General features: G+C 41.0%; 1 protein-coding gene across 3 annotated transcripts; it reads left to right on the top strand.

Annotated features, from left to right (window-relative positions):
• The first annotated feature begins 3786 nt into the window (after positions 1–3786).
• On the top strand, positions 3787–23352 carry LOC311028975 (polypyrimidine tract-binding protein 2-like). Of its 3 annotated transcripts, none has more exons than XM_084033818.1 (14): positions 3787–3878; positions 4814–4841; positions 6809–6827; positions 11796–11968; positions 13366–13506; positions 13893–14048; positions 14849–14959; positions 15097–15307; positions 15620–15735; positions 17746–17779; positions 18388–18480; positions 20504–20720; positions 21701–21778; positions 21895–23352. In XM_084033818.1, the coding sequence occupies exons 1-14, from the start codon at positions 3871–3873 to the stop codon at positions 22022–22024; spliced, it is 1515 nt and encodes a 504-aa protein (XP_083889944.1). In that variant the 5' UTR covers positions 3787–3870; the 3' UTR covers positions 22025–23352. The 3 variants fall into 3 exon arrangements, with proteins under 3 accessions (XP_083889944.1, XP_083889942.1, XP_083889943.1); XM_084033816.1 differs by having other exon boundaries at positions 3793–3878; positions 6809–6869; XM_084033817.1 differs by having other exon boundaries at positions 3798–3878; positions 6809–6869; positions 15097–15295.
• Positions 23353–24567: the final 1215 nt, after the last annotated feature.

Below are 24567 nucleotides of genomic sequence, written 5' to 3'. Positions count from 1 at the left end.
GGAAACTTGATGAAGCGTGGTGCTCTGCTACTTTCCACCTGCAGATAAAATATACATCAACTGGCCCTATTGTGAGTGCACCCTGAACGTTATAAGGATGCTTATTCTTTAATCATAGTATTTCTGTACACTTTTTTTGTGAGTTCATGTTTGCTTTTGGCTGGCATATGTCATAATTTCTCAAAAAATTAAATCACATTCCATTGAAGAAATGATCAGTGTCATTAAAATTGTAACAGGATGTAGTGAATGGTATTAAATTTAAAATGTTTGGTATTGCCCAACCTTTACAAGCAAATTGACTCGGTTTTATTTGTTCCTCTCAATGTAGATACACAGAAATAGAAATACATCTAAAAACGAGGGCAACAAAGATGAACAAGGTAAAACTCAACCTAACCTTGACAGCTCAGCCCCCTACCTTATTTGGTTGTATAGCGTAAACATATAAATTTAACTATTTTCCACAATAAAAGTGTTTCTATTGTCCAGAGTTGACGAAACTAAATGTCACCATCATTTCTACTTTGCAGCTGAGAGCGTAAAATAGTGTCAGAGATATCTCCCTCTCTCACGGTCGAGTGTCAGAGCTTCATCCATTACTTTTGGTCCTGAGGGAGGAGTGTTTTTGTCCTCGACTTTAACCTTTAGTTCAACCTTTGTGATTCCTGAAAATGATTCTGAGATGCTTGATAAATACGGGCCCTGAATGCAGACCCCCATATGTTTCACTTCCCTTGCCTGATTTGATTTAATTATGTTGAGGACTCACGATTTGAGTTTCGCTCATTACAAAACAAATACAGAACATTTCAAGTCATTAAGTGTGCCTTTGTCAGTGGCAAAATATGTCTGACTTAAGAGCTCATTCCAGCAACCCATTCCCCTGCTTAGCCCTTCCACATTGTTTGTCTTCATATCACATTTGACAGGCTTGTTTTTTTTCATCCCCGCTCCTTCTTTTTAATAACAATATGTTTTTGACTTGTATCCAGGGTGCAGCGGGCGCCACGCAGGATGTCAGTCCACTGTTATTTCCTGAGCAGTAAGCAGGGCTGATAAACGGCCGTGATTTGCTGAGCGTTTGACAGTTTGCTTATTTCCCTTTTGCTCAGAGGGCCCCTCATCAGCTAATTTCAACATGGCAGCCTCAGAGGCACAAGTCTTTGGGGAAATGTCATTTTTAATTAAATCCCAGGTCCTTTAAGATAAGCAGTTAGGCGTTAATTTCACTCAGGGCGTGACGTTGTCAGGAGCCCAGGAGCATGACGTATGTCTGTCAAGATTCATCAGTATGCAAAAACTGCCCTGTTTTTTTTCGTCTTTTTTTCTTTCCCCTTGCATGCAGCAGGACTTACTGCCCAGCTAAAAACAAAAGCAAACATGGTCGGTCAGTGGGTGTAATTATGTGGGGGTTCCCATCATCCTGGAAATGTTTGTTTATTTATGTCAATCAAGACATTTTTTCAAGAAGCAATGTCCTGGAAGAAACGTGTGCAGTGATCATGATGCTATAAGGAGGTTAAAAATAATAATCTCCCATTAAAGGAACAGTGTAGGGTTTAGGGGGATCTATTAGAGATGTAAAGGCAATATAATATTCACAACTATGTTTTCATGAATGTATAATGACCTGATACAAAGAATTGTTATGTTTTATGAGCTGTAATGGGAATTTTGGACGTTTGTACTTTATAATCAGAATATTTGTCAGGCCAGACGTCGATCCGCATCTCCTCATCTGACTGTTATGCTATGACGAAAATGAATGCCTGTTTGTAGATGATATGAACATGAGTGCCACATTGACATAAGATAATTTCAGGACTATGACGCCTGTGTTCTGTAAATCTTGACCTTGCCTGTACATCTTGTCTTTGTAAGATAGGACATGATCCGTCCTTTGTCCATGCATGGTTCCTCCTCCTTAAAAGGGAGACTGTTGTTGGACTCAGGGTCGTTCCTGCTGATTCTGAACCTTTGCATCAGAAGGCAGGGGTGAACAGTCCCTCCTCTGCAGATGAGAATACTTAGTGGAATAAACCTCGGAGAAAAAGCTGATCCTGGTTGTTGATCTTTATTGGGCAGATTCATTTTTCCACAACAGAGCCCATCCATCCAACCATCGTTTACTGCTTATCCTGTATTCAGGGTCGCGGGCGGCCTGGAGCCGATCCCAGCGGTGTTTCTACAGAAGCCCACAATGGACAAACCTAACAGTTTTTCAGAGAGGCTATCACGCTTTTAAGTCACCCGAAGGCCACTGTGGTTCTCCGACACGCTTTGAAAGGGAAGCGTGAGCGGAGAACACTTATGTCTTAAATCAGACATTTTAAAGCCGCACTCGTCAATATTTATTTATTCATTCTTTTATTAAAAATGCTATAATATGAGAGTGGTCACATGTGCAAGCAGACAGGTAATTGTCAACTCTTCCACCCCCCTCAGCTCTATAAAGCTTTTTTTTTGGTTTTTACCGCGTGACAGCAGACAGACATAGCACGCAACCAATTTAGCAGCTGAGAAGGACATTTCCCTCAGGAGTGGGTAGAGACCAAAAACAGAGCTACAAAGAGAATTCATATCGGACTAACATTCATTAGGCGGACATTAACAGCACTCAGACTGCTCTGTGTGGGTGTGTAATAGGTAAATGTTTGGTATCTTTAACTCAACAAGGTGATGATGATTAAATGTTATGTTTACAACTTACTGGTCAATTGACTCTTAAGTCTTTCCATAATCGTAAATATTTATCATCACAACCACAAAATAGCATTGTTATGAACTGTGGATTATTGGATTGGATATGGATTATGGATTTGGCTGTCACTATGATGAACAGTTAATACCCATAGTGTATCCATAACCACCTGTTCGCACCCTTTGCACTCTGCACCATTACACTGTTGTCAGACTGTTTACAACCCCATTGTCATGTGCTTGTATGTATACTTATATCTGTATATAGTAGTACAATGATTATGTTCATCTGTATTCATTTTGTTATCGTTGTTTTAGTTGTATGTCTATTTCTCTGTGTGTGTATATTGAGAGTGACAAAAAGCCAGAGTCAAATTCCTTGTATGTGTCACACTTACTTGGCCAGTAAAGCTGAGTCTGATTCTGAGGGTGTTAATAACACAAATGATGGCTCTAATGACTGTGAACCAGTCTGCATACCAGTACTCTCAAACTGAAAAACTAAGTGGAATTTGGACAGCTTTTATTTATACAGTATTATCTACACCAGTATTATTATATGCTTCCTGCTGTGACATGTGAAAAAGGCTGCTTTGAAAAGTCCATTATAACCTATTTGATAATTGTATGCCACATGCACTGGCCATAAAAGTTCTAGTTCCATAAAATGAAACCCAAAATGAATACTTTGAATAATGTATTATTTAATTAATTAATTATTCACATAGTGATGTGTAACAGTGAACAGGAGTCTTATATTATTGGCATACTGTTTTGGCTGTGTTTACAGGTGGATGCAATTATTCATTTATTATCATTTTATTTATGACAATGTATTGTGGGACTATATCCTTTCTAACAGCATCTTCGCTCTTCTCCATTCCTGCCAGAATAAACGAGGATCAGTTATAAGTCAACACAGCATCGCCATTGCACTCCTTTTATATTTACTAAATATTTCCTCAATAAACTAACCTACGCGTGTGTTTTGGTCTCTGTAGCAAAAGGCAGCGCACACTCCGTAGCTTCGACACTTTCCGCCCATTTCCGCCATTGCATCGTCTTGCCTCCATTTTACTCTCGTGTGTATGTGTGCGTGCGCAGTGTCGTTTTACACTGGAAAGAAAACAGGACCGAAAGCGGACTAACTGAGAGATTTCTAAAGAAATGGACGGGTAATATTTCATCGGCGATGCTAACTACATTATATACATTACATTGAGGAACCACAGATTACCGAGTGTGAGATTGCGTCATTTTAAGGAGAAGCTGAGGAGGAGTTGAACGCTTGTGTTAACGGGTTTCCATAGCCACGCGCTCTCTCGTTAAGGAAGAGTCTGATGTTAGCATGCTAACAACCGCTGTTCATTACATTAGCTGCATTGCTACTCATATTTGAGAATTATGCTCTGCATATGTGACGACGTCTCATGAAGACATGTTAACACGGTTGCAAAATTCCACCTGCACGTTAGTATTCTGTAGCAGTGTGCTACGAAGCGGCTAGTGAAGTTTAGCCGACCGTTATGCTAACGAACGTAACGTTACAGTAACGTAGATCCTTTGTGTTGTAGCTAATTGGCGTTAGCTGTAGCAGACTGAGCAGGTCCAGTAAATCTACAGGAGCTTCTGATGAATGAGAATGATGTATGTGCTGATTTTAAAGCAGGATGTGCAAACACTTGTGGTATGTAGCAAAGCTGCACGGTGTCAAATGGTAACGTGAACTAGCGTTGATATTACTTCTGTAGTCTTCTAGGCCCACTGGGTTTGCTATATTGTTTATGGTTGACGTTACATGAAGTGTACTAGTGTGTCAGTCAAAACACTGTGGGTGGAAGCGTGACCTCAATGTGTGATGATGTGGTGAAACGGGCAGTTGGAACAGCATAACATTAACACAGACCTGCTAAAACGATGTCGTTCTACCGAGGAGTTTGTTAATATGTGATGCATTATAGCTTAATAATACAGTTTTACTAACAGACACCATAACACGTTTCTTGACGAAAAATGAAAAAAGGACAGTGATGTATATCTGACAGTATTTTTTTCTTTTTAAAACTTTGTTTTCCATTATAAATCCAAATTAAATTTGTTTTTCTTTCAGCATAAGTGATGTTGCAGTTGGACTGAAGGTGAGTTTTTTCAAATTATCACTACACTGACTTGCACTTTGTTTGTAATTGTGTACTGCTGCGGTTGATCAAAACAAATGGAAAATATTATTTCGTGCATCAACCCTTCAATACATTGGTGTTTTTTTTTTCCAAACATCCCTAAATAGTTCAGAAGGAAGTTTTGAATTGAAATGGTCAGACCACCTTAAGTGAGCTTAAGGTTGTCGCCAACTTTGGGGCCCAGGCTAACCCCCTTTATTGTAATCAGTCAGTGCTGAGTTTGGCAGAGGGCCTTGGCTTGGATTTGAGAAGTTCTAGCATATATTCACGACAAACGGTACACACACTGCTCTGCTACATTCACAGCTATAATACTAACTTCTTACTCACTGTCACACACTTTCTCTCTCTATTGCTCTATTGCTCCCTCAACTGCACACTTGGTAAGGTTAAGCACATAGTCTACATGGTTAGATATTCTTTGAATGAGTTTGCTACTTAAATAATGTATTTATTTATTGATTTATTTTAATATGAATTAATTATTTAGCTGGTGTAGGTGCCGAGTACTCCACTATATTTATCTGTCAGCTTTAGCTACTTATTTGTAGATTACAATTAGCAATGTAGAATTTATTATATATATATATATATACAACATTTGCCAGTTGCAACTTTAAAGCTATGAACATGTTAATGCACAAATCAATGCATTAACACCAATAGTCCAATAATAGAATATTTATCTAAAGTAGGCCATTCTTCATATTGAATACTTTTTTAAGTGCATTTCAAGATGCGCCAACAGACTTCATTTGCATATTAAAACCAGTCAAATGTTCCTCTGGGGCCTCCTACATACTTTTTTATCATGTCACCTCTCCAGAGTTTTCAGGTTTGATCCTACAGGATACAGCTGTCTTTCTAAGTGATGAATCAGTATCCTAAATGTTGAATATTTTAACTTTTAAATTCTAACGGTTTTAGCACCTTTACAAACCATTACACTCAGCACTGTTTTAATGCATTTGTAACAAAACAAACAGCCATAAAATAAAGATAACATCCCTCATGTTTACACAAGGACAATCAGAATATTTGTTTGAACTTTTTGAATAAAATGGCTTTCATGAGCTGGGTAGGGCTTGTGTCCCAGCTAATCACCAAACAAACCTGTTTCCTCGTGTAAGTGCGTTGTTGTCCTGGCAAACTAACCTGATTTGCTGAGGGCCTGCTGCATTTCCGTCAGCACAAAACAAAGTTAAAGTCCTCTCGAATTAAAACAGAACAGACATAACATTCTGATTGTTTATGATATGGTGAGTTTTGTCGTCCTGTTTATTTAATCAATATTTCAGTGTCAAGGATAAAACAGCGACGGTTTCCAGCTGTTGGGAGAGAAATCATTTCTTGGGTTCTTGGCTTGTGCACTGTGTGCTCACATTTTGGCCCAAGCCGGACAACGTTATTACCCTTTCAATTTATTTGTGTCATGTCGCTGTAGAAGGGCCTGCAACATCTAGTTTATCGTAACCATAAAGCATGTTGGTGACAAAAGAACAATTGGTTCAAATTTAGTCAGACAGAATCGAGGAGGGGTGTGTGAAGCTATTACAAAGTTGTGTGTGTAATGGGTCCCCAGCCAGCATCGTCTTCATCCCATCAGTCAGGTTTAAGAGCACAGGGCGCCCGTCAGCTCCAGCAATCCTTCTGGGACCTAGTATAGCTCAGGATGAAATGACACATCTTGACATCTTAAATTCAGCAAGATTAAACCCACACCAGAGGAGGAGGAGCAGACCACTCTTCTTCTCTTTTATGTTCCTTTCCACCTACTCTTCTTCCCTCCTTTTTGTTCCTGTAAATTGCCTTCAGAGACCTCTGCTGTATTGTCATCTTTGAGGGCCTGTCTGGAAAATGGAAATAGTTTCCCCTATTATTTCACAACTGTGCCTGACTGTCTGTCTTTGTCTTTCTTTCCACAGAGAGGATCAGATGAGCTGAGTATGTACAACAGTCCCACCTCTGGCATGAGCAGTATCAGTGGTGAGTTCGTTCCGACCACCCTTAAATAGGGAGGGGCTTGATGGAACCATTTGATCGCCAGTGGCAGACGGCATTAAAGGAAATTAAAAGATGAATAGGTGTTTGAAAGGCGAAACGGGCTGCGCTGAACCGTTTCTCATCTTTTAGATTATTAGTGTCTGAATAACATCACACTCCTCAGTAGGTGGGCACCCACGCACCATCACATGTGACTTGAGCAAACAGTGGATACCATTGTATTTAAATGCCTCCTCACTGTTAAGATGTAGAAAACTACAGAATGAAGGATGACTGAAAGAGCTGGTTTTGCCACGACAAAGTTAGGCTATTAAATATTCTGCCAAGGAAATACAGACATACACAAGGGTCTTTAATCAAAGACCCAGTCTACCATTGGTACACAACACCCGCCTCCAAGCTAATGTCACACCAGGGACCTGTCTAATATAGTGGGTTTCTCATCATGCATTTATAAGGTAGCTTCACAATATCAACCATTGGTCATGTTGAATAACCAGTCTTGCAGATATGGAAGGACTGAAAACTTCTTTAAATGCAAGATTTCCTTCTCTTGCTCGGATTGCTTTTTTTAAAACAGTTTTTTATTAAGTATGTGTAACAGATAGGGCTGCTCTGTTAATCAAGTTTTTATCTCAACTACAATTTTGGCTCCCAACGATTATGAAAACAAGATAATTGAAATAAAGCGATTATTTTGCCTAATTTTTCCATTTGGCAATGATGCTCCCGTTTTGATTGTTATAAATCCTACGCCCCCCTTTCCTTTACAGCGGTGCGCTTTCACCCCTCCCCCTCCCTAAAAGCCCAAATTCACTCTCAGGGCGCACTCACACCAGAGCTGTTCGATCCGTACCGTCCCCAGCCAGCTTGCACTCGCACTGCTCCAGCCCAAACGGGCCGAGGCCTGATTGCCTCTTATACATACGTCATCACACCATTGGCTTGATGTTGTTTTCAAGGAGCGCCGTCTCAAGTCATCACAATAGAGAACAACACAGAGAACATGACTGACACTTTACTGACAAGTCCGTCTGCACATATTTCTAGTAAACACTCGGCCTGCACCAGCACATGTGAGTGTGAGCCGAGCGGATTTTGGACAGAGACATTAAGCAGCATTTTGGAGGAGTTTTCAGTTGGTGGAAGTGCACTACAACATAGTTGATCTTATTTATTTTGATCTATCTATTTCTGTAATGTGTGTATATGTGTGTATGTATGTATGTTTGTGTGTGTGTGTGTGTGTATATATATATATATATATATATATATATATATATATATATATATATATATATATATATATATAAATAAATTTATTTTCCCCTTTTTTATTTTTCCCCAGTTGTATTATATTTCAATTTAAAGGAAATCCACTGTTAAAAATATGCTTTTTTTAAAAGATGAATAAATGCCTGTTTCCAAAAATCAATGAGTAATTGTGTTAAATAATCGTGGTCTCAATATTGACCAAAAATAATCGTGATTATGATTTTTGCCATAATCGAGCAGCCCTAGTTACAGATCACCTGACCTACTCTTTAACACGGGTAGGTCAGGTGTTGTGCTACACAACAGAATAACTCATCAACTCAGGATAGTTTGACTGGCAAACACTACTGTGTGCATATTCATTATCTAGAATATTAATTTACTGTCATTTTTGTTTTCAGTAAAAAACTATCTTTAGAGTAATGTATTTGAGCAGTTCAAAATGTAACCGTGGTAACTTGGTAATGTGTAAATACATTGCTCTGCTACATATGCATTCTCACTTTGATGTGTAAGGAGACATCACCGTGCAAGTTAAGACAAATTGCTTGATTCCACCGACAGGTGACTGGGACCTGGATGAGGTCAGATCGCTTCAGAACTTAAAATAATTGCTGAATTAAATGATTCAGCTATTTACACTATAATGAGCTATCCATTGGGTTGCTAAGCACGTTGTACAGTAAGAGAAATGTCTTCTTCTCAATCCCATTTTTGAGATGAAATGTGGCGTAGTTCCTTTATCCTATCACGAATACAAGCATGGCATATTTTGATTGAGAGGTGTTACATGGATGATGATGTCCTGCACATAAGCTGCTACAATCAGTGTTATGTGAGCAGTCATTATCTGCTATTATGCATTCACATAGGAACAGATATATCCACTCACACTTAAATGACAAAGGGCTGTTGTACAACTGAGTGCTTTATTAGATTAGGAAGATTTCCAACTCCAGGCTTCCCCTTCCCCATCAGCAGTCTTATGCTGAAAGTTAACAAGAACACAAAATCGCACGCAACTGATACCCTTTTTTCACGTCCACCCCATTCCGAAATCCCAATTAGGTTATCTGTCGATACTGATATCATTCCAATCCAGAGCTCTTTTTCATTGAAATTGCAATTGCATGGCTGGTGTAGGAGTGCAAATTGCTATGGTAACTCCTTTCAATGCAAAGTAATTAACTACGAGTACATTTCTTTAAATGAGTTGTAAAGCAATAAGATAATTTCAAAGTGCAATGGCAAATTGACAACTCCATCATACTTTGTTCAAAATGAATATTTGTGGAGGGAAAGTGCAAACATCTTATCAAATAAATTAAATGCAACAATATTAGAAAACGATCTATTATGAACTGTCACTAATATCTCTAAATGCAAGTGAAGACGACACTGCATCATTCTATTTGTTCTATATATTTTTATTTTATTTCCTTATGCAAAAGTTTGCTGTGGCAGTCCAAATATGAAATATAATGCAGGAAAGCATAAGCATCCTTTTATTGCTTGAAAATATTAACAATAATAATATTTGTCAAAATATTCTAATAATATAACAACTTGTCTCATTTTATATTGTTTGTTAGTTTCCTCTTCTTTTGAGCCTTGGTTTGGGGAAGTATAGTCATTTGGCACCTATTCGTGTCAATACGCCATTAATTTGTTCGTATTTATTCATATTTTAAGTCCCTGGACTGTAATCACACGTTTCAGCAAATTCTGGCCATTTTCAAAACATTCTACACATTCAAAACATGCCTGCATATCTGTATCTGAAAGGTCTAGAATAAAGTTCTAATATTTTGAAGATAAAGGTCCAGACCAATTCTACACCCTTAGCTCCTGTTCTTTTACTTTGGTGGGGCACAGATTTCTTTGTAATATGATAAAAAGAATGAAGTTCTGATTTGAACTGTTTAAAAACGGTGGCAAGCGGCCCAACGCCTCACATGTATGTGGCACTGTCGCAGCAGTGGAGTGACTCTCCTCACTGTTAGATCAGCAGCTATTTGATGGGAGCAGCTTGCTGCCACTGTCTCTATTCAAACTTGCTGCCTCTCCCCTCCGCTAGCAATGTTTAGCTTAGCTAATCTCATAATTAATTTTAGGTCAGTGCAGCTGATATAGGTTCTCTAGTTTGGTGTTGAGCCAACGCTGCCGTTACAGCTGCTAATGTTGGCTGCTAACGTCCCCTGTTGGTTGCCCCCCCTGCAGACGCCACAGAACAGATGTATCGTGGGGATCCCTTCTCCTCATGCAACTGACAAGCGTGCACACACAAACAAGTAGTGAGTGACAGTTTAGCTTCCGTGACTTAGGCTCTGCTCAGTTGGATGCAAAGCACCTCACATCAATAAGACGAGAAGCAACTCACAAATGGAAAAAACGGTAAGAAAGAAGTCTGCTGGGAAATGTTCTAATGTCTGGCTATCTAGCCGACAGCCGATGCTTATGGAAAACCCTGAAAGGAGAGACCAGAGGTCTGAGTCAACCTTGAATAGAGGAGTGGTCAGAGGCTGCTATGGTTACCTTGGAGGGTTTGTAGCTGTCACTGTGATGAAAAAACGGTTTGCCTGGTAGGAAGCTGAATAACGGTTACTGTGAAATTAGTAATTGTTTATCACATTTATTTCCTGTTCTGGGCTTCGAACAACCACTCAACCTCCATGCTATTGAGCTTAGCTCACTAGCTTCTTTGTGGACGTAACATGTCCGAAGTAACATATTCCACCATTATTAAATAACTGGATTGATTGATACCTGCAATCCAATGTACATTATGCCATATTGGAATCCAATACAATATTGGATTGCATCGGCTCCATCTCTACAGAAAATAAAGCAACTCTGTAAAGGGCAGAGTGTAATATTTGTAAGTAAGCACTTACAGCACTCAACATGCTACCATGGAAATAGTATGTTTTTAAATATACAGTACATTTCCTGATATTGTTATAGCAACCAACAACACACACATGAAAACATTACTATGACCTGGGAGCAAATTTAACTATTAAAGAAAAACATCGTTTTTTTTAGTCTTATTATTCACATCTCTTTTTTTTCTCTTTGGGAACAAATGCAGACACAAAAATATGAATTCATCCTTTTAAATATTATGTGTGTATCCAAAGCCTGATATATCTTCTTCCTCTGTGTCACAGATTCTAAAAAGTATTAAAACACATCAGTGGGTAACAATGTTGCACTCACCTGTTCCTTCATTATCATGAACACGCACACTGTAGTTTATGAGTCATGCTGCCCCACATACTCACTAGAGCACCAAATCTGGATTACTTCCTATTTATTGGGGACTGAAAATAGTCCCCATTAAATGCACATCTCTTCTCTGCTTGACCACATTAACATTTTCTAAAAGTTAATGTGGTCTGTTTTTTTTTATTTATTTGGATATTGCTGAGCTTTTAATAATATCTAATCATATCTAAAATATGTATCTCTTCACAACAATGGGTTTGGGGCTGAGAGAAAGTATTGGGACAGACTATTGGTCTGCCTTATTGTTAAAAGTCAGAGAGAGTTAGAGATGTAGTGAAAAGACATTGCTTTTTGGCCTTTGTCAATTGATTAGCGCTATTAATCAATATCTATGTAAACTTTTAGATGGGGCTTCCAATGGCAGTGACAGTAAAAAGCTGAGGGTGGAGGAGGCCCCACCATCTCGTGTGCTCCACATCAGGAAACTGCCCAACGAGGCCTCAGAGACGGAAGTCATCGCCCTTGGCTTGCCTTTTGGCAAAGTCACCAATATCCTCACACTGAAGGGAAAGAACCAGGTGAGTGGAATGGATGGACATGGTTTATTTGCAACGACCACATAACAATTGATCCTTCGTTAAGCCCCACGCCCCGCTGTTACTCCGTCAAGCTGTCAGAGTTACCACTGAGCCCACGCTGTCGCAAACTGCACTGCCCGAGTAGATATCGAACTTTGGATAAACCAAAAAGTGGATTTCAGCGAGGAGCAGACTGATCTACTTCATGCATTTGAAGGATACAGTATATCCAGGATGCCAGACTGATTTAGCAGCATCTTGCTATCTTGATCTGCATCTGAAACATGCCTAGAGTTCCTGACCAAAAGCCAATTGTCTGGCAGCTGAGGAGATACTTGGCATGTGTCCCCTACATTCCTGTCAACTACAGCTGCTTTGTTCTACTCACAGTTCCAATGTCCGTGTGCCAGCTACTCTGGGTCGACCAGCAACTGCCTCGTCTTATGTTCAGACAACTTCATCCGTTTCACTCTGATAAATTTAGTGGAACCTTAGTAGAAATGATCAGATAATGACTTTTTGGTAACAGTGGTCAGGAATTATTTATTTAGATCCACTAATGCTGTTATCACGAGTAGTACTACTATTATTCTACTATTATTTCTGCCATTACTGCTACTTCTACAACACAGTCCATCCATAGGACGTTATAAATGGTGTAATTAGGGCTGTTCGATTTTGCCCAAAAATAAAATCTAGATTTTCTTCTCTCAAAATCTGATTTTCCATTACGATTATTTTGTGAAATGATTTCAAATATGCTGTTTTTTATTGAACATTTTGCAAATAATTTCCCCATTGTGATTTGAGTGCAAACCTTGCTCTTATTAAACAAAAACCCCCTCAAGGGATTAATAAAAAGAACAATTAATGAACTTTTGCCATATGGCTTTGCTCCATGTTATCTTCTTGTAGATCTCTAGTAAACCAAAAAAAAAAACAATCCCTTTGGGATGAAGAGAAAAACCTCACTTTCACATGTATCTTAAGGTGTGTTCATTAAACAAAAATGAATGAATAAAATCGATTTTACGAGTTTCACGTTTTTAACATCGTCCTAACTACATAATCGCGATTACAATTTAAAATCGATTAATCGAACAGGCCTAAGTATAATAGCAGTTATTATCCTATGTATAACGTCCTATGGATGGACTGTGTTGTAATTATTTTGATGTGGGACCCCCCCATGTGTCCCCCTGAGGGTTCTTTTCATTTTCTGATGTTAAAATGGTTGTTTTAGGGTTTTTAGGGAATCACTTTTCATTATTCGATGGAGGGTTCCAGGACAGATGACGTTGTATGCTGTACAGAGTGTAAAGGCACATTTTGGATTTGGGGTTTTAGACCTAAAATAGAAATTGAATTGATCAGATTCCTCTTCTCTCCTTTTCCAGGCGTTCTTGGAGATGGGGACAGAAGAGACGGCCATCACTATGATTAATTACTACACCACTGTAACTCCTCATATTCGCAATGCCCCCGTCTTCATTCAGTACTCCAATCACAAAGAGCTCAAAACTGATGCTGGCAATCAGGTTAGTAGAGCCAGACTAAAGGACCACTTTTGCTCACTCCGGTTTTCATGTTAACTAAACAATACGGCTATTAATTTCATCACTTGGCATGCTTCAGCTGCACAGCTACTAGTCTTGAGCCTCATTGATATTAGAGAGCTAGAACCTTTTGTGTAGCCGTCTTAATACTTTGAAATTCTGAAGAAACATCTAAAGATAACGATGTTCTGTGTCTCTAACAACAACAACCATAGGTGCTGCCTTGTTTAGTATTTTGCCAGCCTGGACACATATGTCAATGTTTATTCTGTTTACTTTGCATTATTAATTAGTGAATTGGTCACCATCTTGTCTGCTGTGAGCCACAATGTTGAGGATAATGACTGACAGCTTGTGTTTGGCTGTAGCGAACCCAGGCGGTGCTTCAGGCAGTGTCGGCCGTCCAGTCTGGTGGGTCACCAAGCTCAGATGTTCAGGAGGCTCTGGCTGCAGCCTCCAGTCCTGTGCTGCGGATCATCATCGACAACATGTTCTACCCCGTTACGCTGGATGTACTGCAACAGGTAAGCAACAGTTGTTACATACAGTTAACAAATGGGACATGACATTAAATCCACTGTTTGTACTAGGGTTGCACGGTATACCGGTACTAATTTGGTACCGGGGTACTGAGGCATTTAAAACGGTACTATATTGCATTTGGACGGGGCCGGTACTTGCAGCGCCGCCGGCAGCGCCCGCAACAGCGCGGCGAACTCACCGCGTGACGTCACCGCGTTGTAACTACAGCTGAGAGGACGAGGAGCGAGCCGCAGCTTGGGGAGATAAAAAGAAAAAGCAAGCAAGCAAGCCGGAGGAAACAGCTAGCAAGTTAGCGAGCAGCGTGGACTGGAGCAACAAACGGAGCAGGAGGAAAGCTTGGAGAGAGCGCGAGCGAGAGAAGCACGGAGAGGAGACTGGCTGCTGCACCCGTCACCACGCCGCAACTTGTGGACAAACCAGCGCCGCAAAGTGCGATATGCAGTACTTTAGCTTAAAACAAATGCGCAAAGCGAGGCAGTTAACGCCGATGCACCACTATGTAAACGGTGTTTAAAAACATGCATGGCTAACGGCAGAAACACCTCCGACTTAGCCAAACACTTAAAGGACAAGCCCCCAGACCTGCACACTGAGCTCAGGGAACGACAGGTCATTTACTCAGGAAGAAAAGCCACATTCAGTGCTTTTATTTGAAAAAGTACCGAAAAGTACCGAAACACATGTTGGTACCGGTACCGGTACCAAAATGTTGGTATCGTGACAACACTAGTTTGTACTCGAGCGTTACAGTTTGTATTTGTGTTATTTGTTTTGTTTGCAGATTTTCTCAAAGTTTGGCACCGTCATGAAGATTATCACATTCACAAAGAACAATCAGTTCCAGGCCCTTCTGCAGTTCAGCGATCCTGTCAATGCACAGCAGGCCAAACTGGTGAGACGTTGTTTATACGCAGCTCCCACAACTCATGGTTTCTGTATTATTCATCACCTACCGTTCCCTTTGTTATCGGGGTGCAACGCCACTTGCAAGAGGTGAACATACGGGATGACCTTATTTTCTCCTGCCAGGCACTGGATGGCCAGAACATCTACAATTCATGTTGCACGCTGCGTATTGACTTCTCCAAGCTGGTCAACCTAAATGTCAAGTACAACAACGACAAGAGTCGCGACTACACGCGACCCGAGCTGCCTGCTGGCGACGGCCAGCCCAGCCTCGACTCCACGGTGGCCGCCGCCTTCAGCAAAGACTCCAACTCCCTCCTCGGTAAGATCCCAGGTACATCACATTTTTATTTCTCTTCCTTTTTTATCTTGTTGTTGTTTGTATCAACTGGCTGAATTTAGTCCCACCAGACTTTTTGATATGTTTCTGGACAAGCTACAATATTTTACAATTTGTAAACGCTGTGTTTTTATTACAGCTTTTAAATTGAATTCATAAATACTGGGTGGTGGCTGCAGCTGCTGAATAGAGAGTATCAGTCATTTTGTCAGGTTAAAAGTTGTATCCTTGCTCAGTGTTGTAATGATGTGCTTTAGTGGAAGTGCTGCTCTCCATTCCATGATTTTCTTGTCTACTTCCTGTCAGGAGCCCTGAACCCTTTGAGCGCAGCAGCGGCAGCTGCTGCTGCTGCAGGCAGGGTGGCGCTAGCTGGACAGGCGGGGTCCAGCGGGGTCCTGCTGGTCAGCAACCTCAACGAGGAGGTCAGTAACACACCTACACACACACCAGAGAGATGGAACCCCTACCCACCACCTTCATCCATCCTGTCCTTTTTTTGCTGGTTGTGGCCAGTCGTCCTGCTTGTGCTACTATTTTCATTGTCTTGTGTCTGTCATAGAGGATATATGAAGACGGTTCATAGTGGGACATTTTGTACAGATTAACCTTAGAACTAAACTTTGATCACATTAACTAAACCACCTAATTAAGTCTTTAAAAACTCTCAAATGTAGAAAAAAGAGCAACTATTCTGTGAGAAAGTTGGGTTTTGTTCACCCACCAATTTGAGCATTTTATCCCCTCCAAAATATTCAGTAGTCAGACGAAGTAATGAGGCAGAAAACTAGTCCATATCTGCAGAATATTCTCCTGTGTTCTGTCATTTCCTTTTAGTTATTTATGGAACATTTTGAAGCTCAGAGCTGTTAGTTGCATTTAATCACTAATTACTGACCTGTCCAAAGGGAAATTGACATTACACCGTGAGAATCTAAATCCAATTTAGAAGAGATTGGCTGGACTTCTTGTTATTCCAGTTAGCTTTGATATGAAGTAAAACATTAATGTCTAACCTTTTCCTTTGTTTTTGTTCACATACCCAGAGCCTTGCTGTTTTTTTTTTGTTTTGTTTTAAACTTTTGGTCAAGACTCATTATGTCCCAGTAAGAGAGAGAGGGGGGGTTTGCTGTTTCTGTCACCGCACCAAAGCCCTCCCCTCTTTCCTCCTCAATGTTGGGCCCTTCCTTTCTCTGGTCAAACTGTATCTAACTCGGCTAACTGTCCCTCTTCTGTTTTTCTCTCTAAGCTCTCCTCACCTCTCCTCAGCTCATATGAAAGCTCATATGAAACCATTCTGTGGTCTCCTAACCCGTGTCTCAGTTCTGGGAACAAATACCTGACTCTCTGAAACACTTGCTCACTGTCTTTTACCTCTTCTTCCGCATTTTATTATCTTTTTTTTTTTTTGGTTCCTTTGTTTCTTTGATTTTACTGTGACTTTAATCAAACTTGTCTCACCTAATGTCTCTTTCCTCATCAGTCTATTTTCTCTGGCTGTGAGTGAATGTGTCATACCAGAGGCGTTGACAGTATCTCAACCATTCAAACAACTGATGTTAAGATACTGTGCTTAATCTTTCTTTTAGCCTTTCAGACTTGTGTGAACGCCATGTTTTACTCAGGTGGCCTTCACATCAACTCTTGCATGCCAACTTGTACTTCAGAACAAAATTTGAACCGCATGGTCTCTTAACTAATTTTCCCCCCTCAGCTTCTGACACTCTTGTAGTACCATTCTCCCTCCCTGAAAGATTGTAGATCTTCAGATTCCAACCTGCTGCATGTTGTTTTTATCCCATGGTTATGACTTTATATTGCTGATTTTATTATTATTTTGACTTGAATGTACCTTTACCCCATGCTTGTCCAGGGTGAAAGACATTTTGGCGCAAGTTATTTGCTGTATTTTGAAAAAAAAAACGGAAAAAAAAAACATTGATCCAAGCCATTATCTCTGACCAAACTACCTGCATTATTCCAGTGTACTGACCTATATTTTATTTTTTGTCCCTCCCCCTTCTCACTTTTTATTTATTTTTTATTTTTTCCCCAATTTGCATTTGCCTCCCTATTCATACCCCTCCCCTCCCTACCCCCACCCCTCCTCTCCCCCTCCATTCATCCTGCCTCCCCCTCCGCTCCATATGCTGCTGGGGGACTTTAAAACTCTCAAATCACACCTTCTTCCTCCACCACCTACTCCCCACATTAACGAACCCTCGCCCTCCCTCCCTATGACTCCTCTTTCGCCGCCTGCTCCCCTCCTCCATGACCCACCACCTCATCACTCTCCGGGGGGAAAACAAAAACCACCATTCCTCCTACCTACCTCCGTTCTGGATCGATCTGTCCATCTCTACCTCCGCTCCGCTCCGACTCTTCTACCTCTCTACCTGTCTCACGCTGCTTGTTGCTCTTCTCTCCCTCTAAAGATGGTTACGCCCCAAAGTCTGTTTACCCTCTTCGGTATGTTATCGTTAGCTCTCTCTCTCTCTCTCTCTCTCTCTCTCTCTCTCTCTCTCTCTCTCTCTCTCTCTCTCTCTCTCTCTCTCTCACGTTCTCTCTCTCTCTCTCTCTTCTACCTTTTCTTTTTGTTCTATTTTCTTTCTATTCTATTCTTTGAGACATTTGTCATTATTATTATTATTGTTATTATTACGTTACGTTATTATGTTTGCGCACAGTAACTTGTTTAGTAATTTGTAATACATCTTGGCCCCCTGTTTATTGGTTTGGGTTTATGTTGATTACTTTGCCCAATAATTCACTCTGTAGTATGTGTTAATGCACGGTTTAGTCATTATTTTTGCATGCTGTTTTTATTTATAGCCACCTGACAAAGCTTGATAACTCATCTGTTAAGAGGGTGTCTTTTCTCTCTTCACCTGTTCTTTCTACACCTCTCACTCTAAAGTCTGCTGTAAAGTTCTTGTGTGTACTCTGCTAGTCTCACTTCTGTGTTTCTTGTCTTGAAATATCCTTGTCTCCGGTGCTAACTTTCTGTTTTTTTCTAACTGTCTGCTTTCTCTCCACTTCACCTCCTCTCCTCCTGGCTGCCTGTACCTCTAATGCAGGAGTGTATGGCGATGTCCAGAGGGTGAAAATCCTTTACAATAAAAAGGACAGCGCTCTCATTCAGATGTCAGACGCCAACCAGGCCCAGCTAGGTGAGCAGATGTATCATCCGACCACTTTAGTCGTTCACATCTAATTGTCTTGGGATGCGTTTGTCCCTTCACTGCTGCATCAAGGGTGGTATACACCATACTGTAAACGCTTCACCTGTTGAGTGCTACAAATTACAGCTGGGTCGCTTTCTGGTTTTGCCATCTGGTGTACAAGCTTAAACTATTTCTGCAAACCAGCTGGACCGGCATTTGTCTTTATGGCATGTTCACAAATTTAAAAAGTAGATGGATAAAGATTAATGATTTAAATGGAAGCAAACCACCAACAAAATGTCAAACTCCTGAGTTAACCATAAGCTTAAAGGTCCCATATTACGAAAAACAGGTTTTCTCTGGTCTCTACAGCTATAAACTGGTCCTCCCTGAGCCTGCCAACTCCCAGGATGAGGAAAACACAAAGGGAGTGTGCCCTGGTGAGACAGCAGTGAGATAGCCGTGTTTTACAATGTCGTTGCTCAGAGCTAGACACACAGATGCTCTGTTGCTGGTTGTACAAATCAACATAAGTGCTTATATTCGGTCCCAGCTACAGGGACAATGACAATGTGCCGGCTACGGTCCGTGTTAAAATAATTACCCGTTGGTTTAGAACTGGAGGAAGGAGATCAGAGTCAGCTCAAGGTCCAAACAGGGATTTAATCTTGATCAAGAGGAGAATTCACAGAGCAACATGCTGGTCTGTTACAAGGTGAAGACTCATCGTGTTGTGAGACAAACATGGTATTTATCCATCTTCTGTGGGTGTGTTTTCACTCAGTTCACAGGGATGGAAGTCGTAAACTCAAATGTTTAACTAAACCTTGCATGGGTCACAAACCCCACCTGGGTCATAAACCACAACTATGTCGCAAGACACACATCGGTTGCAAAACACACACAAATGGCCACAGGCCACAGGTCACAGGTCACAGGACACATTTACATTCACACCAAACCTTCTCATGTGTAAGTCTTCAGTTCAGATATCTCTCATCAAGAAGTACAACATTTCCATATCAGTCCGTGTTAGCTTGTATGTGTCTGCTAACCACTTCACATGGGACTGCTTCAGTGACGAGGGTCAGTACAAAGCTGGCTTTGCCTCGACACTGACCCTCGTAAAAGGATCTGTCCCAACCATACGGGACCCAGCAACTTCACCTGAGTCACATAGGCGAGCCATAGCCATACATCCACGTAAACATTGGTGCATGCTACCGCTAGCGTAAGCGGCATCGTCTCCAAGTAGGCGATGACAGACGGAGCTCATTAGCATTTAAAGGTGCAGACACAGAAACCAGCCTGTTCTCAGCAGAGCTCATTTGAGCAATTTTTAGACAGCTGAAATTCAGGACCATGGATGGGTTTGGGGCAATGCATATCAAATACAGTGTTGTTGGACCTCTGACAGCTGTGTCTAATAGGGGACCTTTTAAAGGCACTCGTCCTCCGGCCCGCTCTCTGCACAGAGGGACAGGGCTCCGGGGGAGGCTGGTCCTCAGTGCGAGGTCTGCAGCAATGTTGGCAACCCACCCTGCCCATCTTGAAATACGGAGCCAGTCTCATTAACTATATTTTGTTGTGTCATCACCCTTTGTGTCTCGATAATCAATGTGCTTATGATTTAATTGTATACTAGAGCACAACATTGTTTATCTAGCCTCCTAATTGCTCTCAAATTGCATCAACGTGATGATTTTAGTCTTTAGGCTGCAACATTCAGGGATGTAAATGTTTCATATCACGTAATATGTTTCATATCGTAATATATTGTAGAGAAAAAATTATAATGCCAGATATTTTCCAATATTATGTCGCCCCAGTGAAAGTGAAATATACATTTAATTATTTCCGAGTGTGGTGCCATATACATCACATTCAGTTTCTCTTTAAATGGGTCTGGATGGAGTTTCAACTGTGTAGTGATTTCCATTTTTCTTATTGGGTTCAGTTAGTTCAGTCGGTGAATACCAGGCTACAGCATCCTCACCCATGACCTTCATTTCTTTTTCCACGGCCAAAGCAATGAGCCACCTGAATGGCCAGAAGATGTACGGGAAGATAATCCGGGTGACGCTGTCCAAACACCAGACGGTGGCGCTGCCTCGAGACGGCCTGGACGACCAGGGCCTGACCAAGGACTACGCCAACTCCCCACTTCATCGCTTCAAGAAACCTGGCTCCAAGAATTTCCAGAACATCTTCCCGCCATCTGCCACGCTTCACCTCTCCAACATCCCGTAAGTCCCAAAGCAGCCCGCTCACTGTTATTGATTACTGCGGTTGATACCGGAGACTGCTGTCTCAAATATCCCTTAAAAGAATGAGGGCTGTTCATGTAGGTCCACTGGGACGCTCAGACCTGTTTGAGTACCAGACTGTATAGACCTGTTCATGGCAGACATTTTGACTTGACATAACAAGAAAGCGATGATAAAGATGGCTCAGGTCCTTTCAGTGTCCCAGAGACCCAGAACGCACAATAGCAGATTGTTTTTATGTCATCGTATAGACTCCTAACTTTTCCAGGACTCGTCCTAATATCTACTGTGAATAAGGTCTGCTGAGACCATTGAATGAGGCACCAAAGCAGCAGGTGCTATACTAGTCAGCTGCTCAGTCTTTTTAATTACCGTCACTATGCAAGCTCTTCGTACAGCTCAAACAGCCTTTGGAAATAGTAGTTTATAATAGTTTTATTTTTATTGTGTGAATGAAAAATGTCAATCGTTTTTGTCAATTTTCTAAAGGCAGGTGGGACTGTGTGTTATGACCACCGCCAGCTTCCTTTAATGTCCCCTCTGAATTTATTAAAACAAATAAACAATAACATTGTGCGCATTGTAAGTCTAAGATTTGGCAAAGTTTTAATCTCCAATGAATCTAAATAATTCTTCATATCCCCCCAAATCTGTATCTCAGTGACAGACATATTTCCTCATGTCCCTGTAGTGGTGTCTGCAGACAGCTTTGGTTGTATTTGAGCACATTGATGTAGTCAGTTTCATGCCAAAACAACGGATGTGAATGGAATTTAATTTGCGATGCTAAGAGCAATGAAAACTTACCAAAAATGAACCGCATAATTTTTTTTATCATAAACACTGCATGCTGGTGAACCCACAGACTCACTGTCAACTGTTGTCATTGCACTACTTCATGCTAAAGAAGGATTCCCTGTGAACGGCCTGACTGTAATCTGTGACCTTTATTTCAACAGACAAGATGTGACGGAGGATGACCTGCGGCTGCTCTTCTCCAACGCTGGAGGCACTGTGAAAGCATTCAAGTTTTTCCAGTATGTAGACCTATCCTACTAAGTGAACAGGCCCTGACAACATGTTACTGTTGAAGATCTATCTTAGACCTCCATCTTGGACAGTTAATGATTGTGACTCTTCTTTTTTTTTTTAGGGATCGCAAAATGGCTCTGATCCAGATGTCAACAGTGGAGGAGGCCATCCAGGCCTTGATCGACCTTCACAACTACAACATGGGAGGCAACCAGCACCTGAGAGTCTCCTTCTCAAAGTCCACCATTTGAAAGGGGGGGAAAAGAAGCGAGCCAGAGTCTCGGAGCTGGCGGTCCGAAAAGCTTCCAGACCGTGTCTGTGAGCTCTTGAGAGAATCAGTTCTGTTGTTGGGGTTTGGTTGATCCTGTCATTCCTGGAGAGAGACTGACATTTTTGACGTGCATCGTTTTTTTAAAAAGAACAATTGAGTATGTCGCAGATACTGGACCCTCCCAGCTGTTCTTAACTGTACCTCTGTATTTTTGTCAAGCAAAAATATTGACATGATTGATTGTCCCCCTGTATGATAGTTTGATGTAGATCAGTGTTAAAATCTTTATTTAGTTGAAAAGATACAGTACTTATGTGCCTTACTTGACAATATCAACTGTTTCTACAGCTGGACATGTTCTTTAATTCCCCTCCTATGCTTCTGAGGCACATTGGTATTGGTGTATATTTTGGGGGGTTTGGTGAGAATGTAATATGTTTCGTCATCCTTTAGATATTATTAGAGTTTTTTGAAGCGCCGCCACCAACGAGCCGTAGCTTTCTTTGTTTTAGATTCACGACGTTTTCCCTTTTTAGTTTCGTTAACTGGAGAGAATATTCCCGAGGCAACATGTAACAGTTGAAGAGCATCCCGAGATGGCCAGCCAGCTTCACTTGAATTCCATGATTCCACAAGTTTGTTCAGCGTGTTCTTCCCCCGGTTTTTAACTGCATTACCTCACATATCACAACGTGGCTCGTGGCAAAGTATTCCTTTATGTGTGTTTTTGAAGCCTTCCATGCTTGTTTTCCATAGCAGTGTCTAGCAGTGAGGTGTACATGTCAGTGACTATGGTTTTCCAAGCATGTATAGTTTGATGGGATCTCACTTCAGAAGGTGTTGCATGCCGTGGAAGCAGTCGGAAGATGAGTCCACTGTGATTTCATTGTCATGTGTCAGTTTACTCGAGAGGGCTACTCCGTTGGACCAAAGTTTCTGTGCCTTTAGTGTTCCTTTTAATTAATTTGAACAAAAACAAAAAACATTTGAACACTCTGATGCCCAGAATTTTAAAATTATGAGTTAATTTCTTTTTTCTTTTTTTTTAAACTACCTAACAGGACGTCTTGACTTGAGGTTATTACTCTGAAATGATAGTTGTTTGTTTTTTCTTCAAATTTTATACAGCTCAACATGTAAGGATTTGGTATAGTTCTGAAGAGGCACGATTAAAGGATGAATTATTTTCTAACAAGGGGAGGTGCGCCTTGGTTTCCTGCTTTTTGAGTTTCCCCCTCTCATGGTCTCTCTGGTGTATTCTGCATTACGTCTGTAGCATGCTTAATAAAACTATTCTGTAGCTCTGCATTCACCTCCTCTGTCTCTCTTCTTCTCTGTTCTGTCTGCTCTGCTCACTTCTGAAACCATCTTCAGTCCCAGGGTGGGAAAGAAGCCAAGATGCATTTTGGAGCCACTTGAAACCCAGCTCTAATAAGCCAGATTGAGCCCTCTGATCGCACTAATTCACAGGACAAGTACATTTTGTTGATGCGTTTCCCACCCTGCCAACTGACAATCTATTCCTTTGATGTCTTGCTCTTCTCACTTCTGGTAGTTGCCTAGTATCTAATCAGTCACTAAGGGCCTCCGCTCTCCTGACAGTCTGTCTGATCTATCTACTCGCTATCACACCTTTTATCAATTACATAAATGGCCACATTTGTCATTTTTCCAAGCTTTCTGCATTTTACGCCACTGCCAGTTTTTGAGCAGCTTTGGATGGAATTGTTTCACACACACTTAGATAAATGTTAGGTGAATTAAATCCACGTTGTATTGCAGTTCTGGTCTGTAGGAATATCAATGAGCCATCTTGACCACTATTCAGTCCTGTGGTGTAAACGAGCATGATGATGATTTTACACGGCAAGCAGCAACCTCCGCGCCTGGAATATGAAGGTACGTGTGGAGAGCAGAAGGGGTGGAACACATTGGATGAAATGCATTCTGGGAGCCAATTGGCTCTTGTCTGATGATGGTTTAGGTTTTAACTGGTTTAAAACAAACTGTATATGTAAGAAGTGGTCTTCGTCGCACATTGGGTTGTTGATTATGGTTTTCATCCGTCACCATCTTGGAATTCTGCAACCAGTGAAGGAAGTGACCATATTTGGATGAGGAGCAACAAGCGACTCACCGAGCAGCAACCTTACTGGATCTGGATCCATCTGGCTCTGGTGTTAACAAAGTTAGCTTCCATAATAACTTTATTTATATAGCACCTTTCGGAAATAATGTGCTTTACAATTTAAAACTTTTATATACTAAAAATGGACTTGGACCTCAGTATTTCTTACGTCCTGATTCTGCTCCTGTCATTATTATTCTTTGACATTAAGAGTTGTATTTAAAGGAACCCCATTATGTCTGAATGAATCCAAATAAAACCATTGCAAATTTCGAGGTGGATGTCGATTTCCTCTATGATTTACATTCTGCACAGTGTGGTGCGTTGAGTGAGCAGAGGCCGGTGCATCTAACAGCCATCTCTACTTCAGGATCCCTGTTTCATGATGGCAAACT

This window comes from Eutrigla gurnardus, assembly GCF_963514095.1.
Source record: "Eutrigla gurnardus genome assembly, chromosome: 18".
Taxonomy (NCBI): domain Eukaryota; kingdom Metazoa; phylum Chordata; class Actinopteri; order Perciformes; family Triglidae; genus Eutrigla; species Eutrigla gurnardus.
This window is presented reverse-complemented; position numbering and strand designations above follow the sequence as displayed.

Coding starts and splice junctions, on each gene's coding strand:
- LOC311028975 (XM_084033816.1), top strand. Junction 4,842..6,808: donor ATGTTGCAGTTGGACTGAAG/GTGAGTTTTTTC, acceptor TTCTTTCCACAG/AGAGGATCAGATGAGCTGAG. Junction 14,960..15,096: donor ATGCACAGCAGGCCAAACTG/GTGAGACGTTGT, acceptor TTCTCCTGCCAG/GCACTGGATGGCCAGAACAT.